This window comes from Protobothrops mucrosquamatus, unplaced genomic scaffold (assembly GCF_001527695.2).
Source record: "Protobothrops mucrosquamatus isolate PMUCROS unplaced genomic scaffold, P.Mucros_1.0 scaffold109, whole genome shotgun sequence".
Taxonomy (NCBI): Eukaryota; Metazoa; Chordata; class Lepidosauria; order Squamata; family Viperidae; genus Protobothrops; species Protobothrops mucrosquamatus.
This window is the reverse complement of record NW_015386481.1, coordinates 934,424-945,345: the sequence shown is the minus strand read 5'-3', so window position 1 is coordinate 945,345 and position 10,922 is coordinate 934,424. Positions and strand designations below refer to the sequence as shown.

At 49.6% G+C, this 10,922-nt stretch overlaps 1 protein-coding gene across 3 annotated transcripts in view; it reads left to right on the top strand.

The window, feature by feature from the left end:
- The first annotated feature begins 883 nt into the window (after positions 1–883).
- EPHB2 (EPH receptor B2) overlaps positions 884–10,922 on the top strand; it is a 24,638-nt gene continuing 14,599 nt past the window's right edge. The window contains exons 1-2 of one of the 3 annotated variants that reach the window (XM_015812750.1): positions 884–961; positions 3,250–3,934. In XM_015812750.1, coding sequence (XP_015668236.1) covers positions 905–961; positions 3,250–3,934 — 742 coding nt within the window. In that variant the 5' untranslated portion in view covers positions 884–904. The remainder of the gene's footprint in view (positions 962–3,249; positions 3,935–10,922) is intronic. The other 2 variants (XM_015812751.1, XM_029283488.1) reach the window with 2 other exon arrangements.

The window sequence follows — 10,922 nt, the reverse complement described above, 5'->3', positions numbered from 1 at the left end:
TAAGTGGCATATAAGTCTAACTATGTGGATGGGCAGACAAGGAGAGGTCCAGCGTCCCCTTGGGAGAGCTGCCCCTAGTGCGAAAGATGCCAGAACAGGTTTCGCCTTGCGAGCGATGAGCTGGAATTGAGCCGTTCCGATTGGCGGATTTATTTATTTTTTAAAAAATATATATATCTCCTTGCACGTTGGAAACCCACTTGCTCCTGGCAATGTGGTGGTGGTGGGGGGGGGAACCTTTGCGAGCAGAGATGACAGAAAATAGCCTTTTGGCCTGCTCGGAATTATATTTAGGATTTATTTTATTTATTTAAAAAAAAAAGAAGAGACCGAAAGAAAGAAAATGTAGGTCAAATGTGGATTTGAAAAACATCTCCTTAACTGGAAGCTTGGAAAGTGTGTGTGTGTGTGTGTGAGCTGTTTCGGGGCTGGCACAAGGGTTCGTTTAGTGACGGTTCGAAGTGACAACGACACTGAAGATCGTTGTTCCACACTTACGACCGTTGCAGCATTTCCCCCCCCCCGTGGTCACGTGATCAAAATTCAGACAGTGGGCCACTGACTCGTCTTTACGACGGCCGCAGCGTCCCCTTTTGCGACCTCCTGGCAAGCAGATTCACTTAACGTCCATGTTAGGAACTGCAGCGGTGGGGCGAGAAAAGTCGTAAAAAACGGGGCGAAGCTGATTTAGCAGATTTTCTCACATAGCGACACAGATTTGGGGGGTCCGTTGCGGCCGTACCCCGAGGACCACCTGTACGCTGACTTTGAGGCCTTGAAATATTTTTGGCCCTGTTTCAGACATTTGCAAAGCCAGGAACGTTTTAGCTAAAGGGGGAAGTAGGGGGTGAAACGATGGGATTAACCAGGTTTGTTTGTTGTCTCTTTGCCTGCAGAAACCTTGATGGACTCCACCACGGCGACGGCCGAGCTCGGCTGGACGGTGCACCCGGTGTCAGGGGTGAGTTTGGGTTGGGGTGAGGTGGGGGCTCAAAAGCCAGCAGCACCTAAGGAAGGGGCCTTGGGGGTTGGCTTGGGACAGGCTTCCGAAAACAAAGGCTGTTGGGAAGGAAAACGTTTTGGGATCCATCCGTTTAGGGACGAGCTTTCCAAATACGCAGTTTTGGGAGACGGCCAAGCAAAATGGCAAAGATGTTCCACAATTGATTTGAGTGGTAAATTCTTTTCTCCCTTCCTTCCTTCCTTCCTTCCTTCCTTCCTTCCTTCCTCCTGCCCTCCCTTCCTCCTCTTTCTTTCTTTCTTTCTTTCTTTCTTTTTTCTTTCTTTTCTTTCTTTATTCCTTCCTCCCTACCATTCCTCTCTTCCCTCCCTCCTTCCTTCCTCCCTCCCTCACTCCATCCCTCTCTTCTTTCTTTCTTTCCTTTTTTCTTTCCTTCCTCCTTCCCTCCTACCATTCCTCTCTTCCCTCCCTCTTCCTTCCTTCCTTCCTTCCTTCCTTCCTTCCTTCCTTCCTTCCTCTTTCTTTCTTTCTTTCTTTCTTTCTTTCTTTCTTTCTTTCTTTCTTTCTTTCTTTCTTTCTTTCTTTCCTCCCTTTCCTTCCCTCCCATCCAATCCTTCCCCTTTCCCTCCCTCCCTCCCTCCTTTTTCTCCCTCCCTCCCTCCCTCTCGTCCAATCCTTCCCTCCCTTCCTCTTTCCCTCCCTCTGTTCTTCCTTCCTTCCTTCCTCCCTCCCTCCTTTTTCTCCCTCTCTCCTTCCCTCCTCACTCAACCTGGGATCTCTGGCACAGCTGGGCTGTGCCATCAAGCAGGAGGCAACCGACAGGCAGAGGAGAAACACACCGCATACAAATCCATGTAATTTTGTGTGCCTTAAACAACCCTCTCCCCAAACCAATTTCAGAGCCCTCCCCGAAAATATACAAGGGGGGGGGAAGAGAGAGAGAAAAAGACAGCAATCACCGTTCCCTGCTCGTTTTTTAAATTGCATCACGGAAAAGAAAAAAAAAAAACCTCTTGGCAATTTTCTCTTGGAACGCCATAAACTCCTGGAATAATTCCGATAAGGCTGACAGCGCTAATGAATGCAATTAGTTGATTAATTAACTTCGCAGCAGATTTTTTTAAAAAATACGGCGCTTAACGGAGGCGGGGGTCTCTGCGAGAGAAGGGTGCAAGGGAAATCAGGGTGAGGGGGGGAAAAATCACTTTTTATTCCCGACGGTTTGGGATATTAACACAGAAAACACAGAGCGGTGTGTATTTAGGACAAGGTTGGCTGCTGGCTTCCTTGGAGCTGAGTGATCATTAACCCCAGTTTATGATTCCAGGGTGATTTTCTACCAATTTCTTTGTCCCTGAGATGACCCACCGGATCAGGGAGAATCCCTTCCCAGCAGTTTAATTCCTACGAATAAAATACTCTGGATCCCACCATTTTGAACACAAGGCCAGGCGCAGTGCAAGCGGCAGGATCAAAATTACCCCCCAATAGTTTTAAAACACTGGCGATATGAAATGCAAATTGAATAGCAGAAGGACAGAGTTGGAAGGGGCCTTGGAGGTCTTCTAGTCCAGCCCCCTGCTCAAGCTGGAGACACTTTCATACAGAATAACAGAATAACAGAATAGTAGAGTTGGAAGGGACCTCAGAGGTCATCTAGCCCAACCCCCTGCTCAGCCAGGAAACCCTATACCATTCCTGGCAAATAGATAGGTAGGTAGGTAGGTAGGTAGGTAGATAGATAGATAGATAGATAGATAGATAGATAGATAGATAGATAGATAGATAGATGATAGATGATAGATAGATAGATAGATAGATAGATAGATAGATAGATAGATAGATAGATAGATAGATAGATGATAGATAGATGATGATAGATAGATAGATAGATAGATAGATAGAAGGTAGGTAGGTAGATAGGTAGATAGATAGATTAGATAGATAGATAGATAGATAGATAGATAGATAGATAGATAGATAGATAGATAGATAGATAGATAGATAGATAGATAGATAGATGATAGGTAGGTAGATAGATAGGTGATAGATGGATGAATGATTGATAGACGAAATAAATAGATAGATAGATGAGAGAGAGATGATAGACAGATGATAGATAGATAGGATAGATAGATAGATAGACAGACAGACAGAAGACAGATGGACAGACAGACAGATAGATAGAAATAGATAGATTTGGGCTTTTCCCAGGGAGGGGCTCATGTGCTTTGTAGTCTTGCCAGAGATCCTCCAGGGGTGTGTTCTCCTCTCTCTCTCCTCTGCAGTGGGAAGAGGTGAGCGGCTACGACGAGAACATGAACACCATCCGGACATACCAAGTGTGCAACGTCTTCGAATCCAGCCAGAACAACTGGCTACGGACCAAATACATCCGAAGGCGGGGCGCCCACCGGATCCACGTGGAGATGAAGTTCTCCGTCCGAGACTGCAGCAGCATCCCCAACGTGCCAGGATCTTGCAAGGAGACCTTCAACCTGTATTATTACGAGTCGGAATTCGACGCCGCCACTAAGAGCTTCCCCACCTGGATGGAAAACCCCTGGGCCAAGGTGGACACCATCGCGGCCGACGAGAGCTTCTCGCAGGTGGACCTGGGCGGGCGGGTGATGAAGATCAACACCGAGGTCCGCAGCTTCGGGCCCGTCTCCAAAAACGGATTTTATTTGGCCTTCCAAGATTACGGGGGTTGCATGTCTCTCATCGCCGTGCGCGTCTTTTACCGCAAGTGCCTGCGCATTATCCAGAACGGCGCCATCTTCCAGGAGACGCTGTCCGGAGCGGAGAGTACGTCTCTGGTGGCGGCCAGGGGCACCTGCATCCCCAACGCCGAAGAGGTGGACGTGCCGATCAAACTGTACTGCAACGGGGACGGCGAGTGGCTGGTGCCCATCGGGCGGTGCATGTGCAGATCCGGCTACGAGTCGGTGGAGAACGGCACCGTCTGCAGGGGTACGTGAGGCTCGCGGTGGCTTGGTTTCAACTTGGGGAGGGTCGGGAAGAGGGGGTTGTAAGTTGAGGACTTACCTCTACTGTACATACGCGTGGATACGCACGTCTGCGGATCAGGCGAACCTGTTTTTAAGGGATGCTTTAGGGCAGGGGTAGGCAACCTTGGCTCTTTTATGACTGGTGGACTTCAACTCCCAGAATTCCTGAGCCAGCCACGCTGAGGGGAAAGGGAGAGGTTTCCAAGCTGAGCCAGGAATTCTGGGAGTTGAAGTCCACGAGTCATAAAAGAGCTACGGTTGCCTACCCCTGCTTTAGGGCGTCTCCTGCTTGAGCAGGGGGTTCGACTAGAAGACCTCCAAGGTCCCTTCCAGTTCTTATTCTGATTGATTGATTGAAATGGCCTAGGGTCTCCTGCCTGAGCAGGGGGCTGGACTAGAAGACCTCCAAGGTCCCTTCCAGCTCCATTCTGATTGGTTGGTTGGTTGGTTGGTTGATTGATTGATTGATTGATTGATTGATTGATTGATCGATTGATTGAAATGGTCTAGGGTCTCCTGCTTGAGCAGGGGGTTGGACTAGAAGACCTCCAAGGTCCCTTCCAGTTCTTATTCTGATTGATTGATTGATTGAAATGGCCTAGGGTCTCCTGCCTGAGCAGGGGGTTGGACTAGAAGACCTCCAAGGTCCCTTCCAGCTCTATTCTGATTGGTTGGTTGATTGATTGATTGATTATCTGTACCTGGTTCTCCCGATTTAAGCTTAAATGGGATGTGTGAACCCACCCCAGTTTGACTCCTCTGTTTTTCTCAAATCAGCTCAGAGATTGTACATCTTTCTGGCGTATTTTGGAGGATTAAAAAAAAAAAATCACCATTTTTGGCAGGCTTTTTAAGTGTTGCTCGCTCGTTAATTTTAGCACTGGGTTTAATTGATGTTTTTTTTTAAAAAAAATATGTGCAGGCCGGAAACTTCGCGTTTTTCTCCTCGTCGAGTGTGGAAAACCGAATTTCAGCCTCAATTCTCCAACTTGGGCTCTGCTTTTATAGCACCTAGAAAATTACCTCCGTTTTGCTAAGCCTTTTTCCCTGCCTCCCCCCCAAAAAACCCCAGGCTTGTGTGTGTGTGTGGGGGTGCAGGATTGAGAAAAAGGAGGAATAAAACCTAATTAAAAGCAGATTCTGTAAATCCGCAGAGCTTCGTTGTCCATTTCGAGCGGTGGAAGAAGAATTTTCCAAGGAAAGGATCTTGTAAAATTCCAATCCGTTCCGGTTCTGGAAGATTTATATTCCAAAAGTTTGTGGGTTCCCCGTCTCTCTGTGTGTGTGTGTGAGTGTGCATACGCGTGGTGTGCAGGGTGCCACCCTCCCTCCCTCCCTCTGCCAACCCCCCCCAGGCTGCTGAATGTGATGCTGGCGCAGGCGCGTTGGGGTCCCTGCCGGGCGAGATCCAGCTCCTTTAATTAAAGACAATTATTGCTTTCAGACGCCTCTCTTTGGCTGAGCAGCCTTGTTTGCAAACAGACAGCTGTGGGGGCTTTTGTGTCCTTGGCACAACGGCCCCCTCCCTCCCTCCCTCCCTCGCCCTCCCTGCCAAGCGGCACAGATTGGCTTCTGTTACCGGCACCCTCCTGGAAGCAGCCGGCCAGGGTGCCAGTCTGCAAGAGGGAAGGCGTGGGATGGGCAGGGGTCTGCAAAAGACCATTCCGCCCTTTTCCCACCCGCCCCCTTTGTTGGGACAAAGTGTGGGAGGGGGGGGATGCTGCACCCCCTTTCCGGAGGAACCCCGAGGGAACCAGGTTGCTAGCTCCAAGAGAGAGGGGCAGGGAGAGAGAGTGAGGGAGAAAGAGAGAGAGGGAGAGAGAGGGAGGGAGAAAGAGAAAAAGAAAAGGTGAGAGAGAGAAGGAGAGGGAGAGAAAGAGAGAGAGGGAGGGAAAAAGAGAGAGAAGGGGAGGGAGAGGGAGGGAGAAAGAGGGAGAGAGGGAGGGAGAAAGAGAGAGGGAGAGAAAGGGAGAGAGAGGGGGAGGGAGAAAGAGAGGGAGAGAGAGAGGGAGGGAGAAAGAGAGGAAGAGAAAGGGAGAGAGAGAGAGGGAGGGAGAAAGAGAGAAGGGGAGGGAGAGAGAAGGAGAGGGAGAGAAAGGGAGAGAGAGGGAGGGAGAAAGAGAGAAAGAGGGAGGGAGGGAGGGAGAAAGAGAGAGGGAGAGAGAGAGAGGGAGGGAGAAAGAGAAAAAGAAAAGGTGAGAGAGAATGAGAGGGAGAGAAAGGGAGAGAGAGGGAGAGAGAAAGGGGGAGAAAGAGAGAGAAGGAGAGAGAAGGAGGGAGGGAGAAAGAGAGAGAGAGAGAGAAAGAGGGAGGAAGACCAAGATTGAAATGCAAAGCACAGAGAAAGATTTATTTATTTTTTACTATTTTTCGCTATTTTCAGTGATGCTGTAACTTCGAACATTCACGAAACGAACTGTCGTAAGTTGGGGGACTCTCCCTGCATTTGGGTTAGTTCTGAGTTCAGGATACTCTGCAGAGCCGAAAAAGGGGTTAACGGGTTGTCTCCTCCCAGCTTTAATCTCCAAAGCCAGTGAAAAAATGACAAGGAGGTGAGGCATCAGCCAGGCAGTTGTTGGAAGGCAGTTACGGCAACCACAAAAATCCACAAAGTAAATCCAAGGAATGACTCACAAATAAATGTTCCGAGAACTGGAATTAGAGAAGAGAGAGAGAGAGGGAGAGAGGGAGGGAGGGAGGGAGAGAGAGAGAGAGAGAGAGAGAGAGAGAGAGAGAGAGAAAAGAAGAAGAAGAAGAAGAAGAAGAAGAAGAAGAAGAAGAAGAAGAAGAAGAAGAAGAAGAAGAAGAAGAAGAAGAAGAAGAAGAGGAAAAAGAAGAAGAAGAAGAAGAAGAAGAAGAAGAAGAAAGAAAGAAACAAAGAAAGAGAGAGAGAGAGAGAGAGAGAGAGAGAAGAATGGAAAGAAAGAAGAAAAAGGAAGGAAGGATAGAAGGAAGGAAGGGAGGAAGGAAGAAAAAGGAAGGAAGGAAGGAAGGAAGGAAAGAAGGAAGGAAGGAAGGAAGGAAGGAAAGAAGAAAGGAAGGAAGGAAGAAAAAGGAAGGAAGGAAAGAAGAAAAAGGAAGGAAGGAAGAGAGTCTTCAAGAGTTTTCTCCAACAACCCAAAGTTGGAGAAGTTCAAAGGCATCGATGTTCTTCCTCTCGTGCTCCTTCAAAGTCCAACTTTTGAGGGTCTCAGGGGAGACCCTGGCTTGTCCAATTCTGAACTTTGGAGATGTGGACACCTCTCAACATCTGGGTATCTTCTCCAAGGACTCCAGAGCTGCTTTTCCACCGCTTGAGCCTTGACTGTTGATGCTCGGTCCCAAAAGGCACATGGGTGTCCAACTCCTTTTTTCTTTCAGAGGATCAAACTACGTTTCTCTTTCAGAGGATCAAACTACGTTTCTCTTTCAGAGGATCAAACTACGTTTCTCTTTCAGAGGATCAAACTACGTTTCTCTTTCAGAGGATGTCAAGCTATGCTTCTCATTCAGGAGGGGGGGGTCAAGCTACGTTTCTCCTTGCGAGGGGCTCAAGCTACTTTCCTCTTTTCCCCCCCACTCTTTTGGGGACGAAGTGGCCCCAGAATCCTGCATGCATCCCATACGCCCGCCCGGTGCACACAAAGCAATCGGGAGTTTACGGGCCTCCAAAGCCGGACCCTTAACCCTGATTGGCTAGGCCAGGGATGAGCAGGTTGCTCCCATGGTCCCAGAGAGGACCCCCTCCCCTCCCCTCCCCTGTCTGGGGGAGGGGAGATGAAAAGCTTTGCAAAGCTCCTGACTGAGGGCGAGATTGGGGCTTTTGTCTGGATTTTTTTTCTTTTTCTTTTTCTTTTTTTTTTTTGCAACCGCGGTGGCTTTGCTTGCAAAGCCCCAGTTGGGCTCCGAGCCCGTTGCCATGGAAACCGCTTTCGGCAGCTGGAAGCCGTGCCCGGCTGGCGTGGCTGGCTGGCGTGGCTGGCTGGCTGGCTGCAGTTCCCGCGGCCGAGGATCAATCAATCGATCCATCAGAATAAGAGCTGGAAGAGACCGCGGACGTCTTCATGCAGGAGACCCTACTAGACCATTTCAATCAATCAATCAGTGGAAGGGACCTCGGGGGTCTTCTAGTCCAACCCCCTGCTTGAGCAGGAGACCCTAGACCATTTCAATCAATCAATCAATCAATCAGAATAGAGCTGGAAGGGACCTCGGGGGTCTTCTAGTCCAACCCCCTGCTTGAGCAGGAGACCCTAGACCATTTCAATCAATCAATCAATCAATCAATCAGAACAGAGCTGGAAGGGACCTCGGAGGTCTTCTAGTCCATCCCCCTGCTCAAGCAGGAGACCCTAGACCATTTCAATCAATCAATCAATCAATCAATCAATCAGAATAGAGCTGGAAGGGACCTCGGGGGTCTTCTAGTCCAACCCCCTGCTTGAGCAGGAGACCCTAGACCATTTCAATCAATCAATCAATCAATCAATCAATCAATCAGTGGAAGGGACCTTGGAGGTCTTCTAGTCCTGACCAGATAAGTTAATTCTACTTTATTGTAAGAACATAGAACCATAAGGCTGGAGGGGACCTGGGAGGTCTTCTAGTCTAACCCCCTGCTCAGGTAGGAGACCCTAGACCATTTCAGACAAATGATTGTCCAATCTCTTCTTCAAAGCCTCCAGTGATGGAGCACCCACAGCTTCTGGTGGGAAGCAGTTCCACCGGTTAATTGTCCTCACTGTCAGGAAGTTTCTCCTTAATTCCAGGTTGCTTCTCTCCTTGATGAGTTTCCATCCGTTGCTTCGTGTCCTTCCATCTGGTGCTTTGGAGAATAGGTGGACCCCCCCCCTCTTCTTTGGGGCAGCCCCTCCAATGCTGGGAGACTGCTATCCTGTCCCCCCCCCACATCCCTCTTTCCTCTAGGCTGGCTGATGGCGAGAGCCCCATCCCAACCCTGGATGAAACCTGCCCTCTGCAGCTGAGCAGCTGGGCCGGAGAAGGCGAGGGATTTCTGGAGCCATCCAAATCCCCCTCCCGGTGTCCAATTTCAGTGGGGGTCCTCAGCCCGCCCCCCTTGCAAGGATTAAGACGGATCCAAGAGGAAATAAAACAAAATAAAATTTAAATTGGCAAGCTGAGCTGGATTAAGCAAGACAGGGAGGATTTCTCCCCCAAATCTAATTTTGCTTTTCTCATTAGCATGTCGAAAGCGCCAGGCGACGGGAATTCTAGCAAGTGCGGGGGCGGGGAGGGGAAGAGAGGCGTCTTCTCCCTGCTGGTAGAAAGCTAGCCGAGAAGGGATTGGCCTTTCCCCCCGCCCCAAGACTTGCCAAGTTGATGGTACGGGTAATCCTCGACGTGCGAGCCCAATGGAGGCCAAAATTCCAGTCGCTAAGCGAGACGGTCGTTTAAGCGAGTTTTGATCCATTGGACGACCGACCTTCCTTCCTTAAGTGAATCCCTGTGTTGGTAATTTAGTCACATGGTTGCAATAATAATAAGAAGAAGAAGAAGGAGAAGGAGGAGGAGGAGGAGGAGAAGGAGAAGGAGAAGGAGAAGGAGAAGAAGAAGGAGAAGAAGAAGAAGAAGAAGAAGAAGAAGAAGAAGAAGAAGAAGAAGAAGAAGAAGAAGAAGAAGAAGAAGAAGAGGAGGAGGAAGGAGGAGAAGGAGGAGAAGGAGGAGGAGGAGAAGAAGGAGAAGAAGAAGAAGAAGAAGAAGAAGAAGAAGAAGAAGAAGAAGAAGAAGAAGAAGAAAGAAGAAGAAGAAGAAGAAGAAGAAGAAGAAGTTGGAAGGGACCTTGGTGGTCATCTAGCCCAACCCCCTGCCCAGGCAGGAAACCCTAGACCATTTCAGACAAAGGGCTGTCCAGCTTCTGTCCAGTCAGTCTTGCCTCCTCAAGAGTCTTCTTGAGGAAATCAGGAAAGGCTCCCTTAACCGTCTCGCTTAGTGACCGAAATTCTTATGCCGATGACGGTCGTAAGTGGAGGACCACCTATAAAACTTGCTTCAAAGAGGGGGCGGGGTCAGGGGGCTTGCACCCCTACGAGAACTCAAAGCCTCTTTTCCAAGCCGTCCCCCCCCCCGCCGCTACCCTTCCCCACCCCCTCCCCCCGCCCCTCCCGGGTTAATTTCCCCAACAAAAAATGGCTCCTATTTCCACAAAGCGCCGGGAAGTGACATTAACAAGCAGCTAATTAGCGCGGCCGATTTTTGACAAGCCCGGTGGCAGAGCCTCTAATTAGTCTCGCGTTCTGTTTTAATCAACGGCCTCCGTCACGCTTTTAATTTAATTTCTGGATCAAAATGCCAAGCGCGGTTCGGGCAGGCTGGGAAGAGAGGTCAACGGGGTCCCTCGGCCAACTCTCCGTTCTCTCCCGGACCTTTTCGGATGTTCCCGTCCCTTTTAGCGACATGCCGCGGTCGCAATTTTTTTTGTGGGGGGGGGGAAATCCAGGCTGCCTTGACTCAGGCTTCCTCGCCGGCACACAACTCAACAACCACAACAGAATCAGAACACGGATCTAATTTAGGGAGGATGGAACTGGTCCTCCACTTACGACGGTTCGTTTAGTGACCTTCCGAAGTTACAACGGCACTGAAAAAAGGGACACAGGACCAGTTTTCACGCTTGACCGCTGATTCACATTTACGACGGTCGCAGCGTCCCGGGGGTTGTGCGATTCCCCTTTTGCGAGCTTCCGACACGCAGAGTCAATGGAGGAAGCCGGATTGACTTAGTAACCGTGTTCCTGGCTTAAGAACTGCAGTGATTCACTTAACAACGGTGGTGAGAAAGGTTGTAATCTGGGGCAAAAGGAATCCCTGGTGCTCTCTGAGCTTGGTTGTTTCCTTGCAGACGTCTCATGACCCAACTAGGGAACATCATCAGGGCTAGAAGGGAGTGGGGTTTGCAGAGAGGAGGAGGAGGAGGAGGAGGAGGAGGAGGAGGAGGAGGAGGAGGAGGAGGA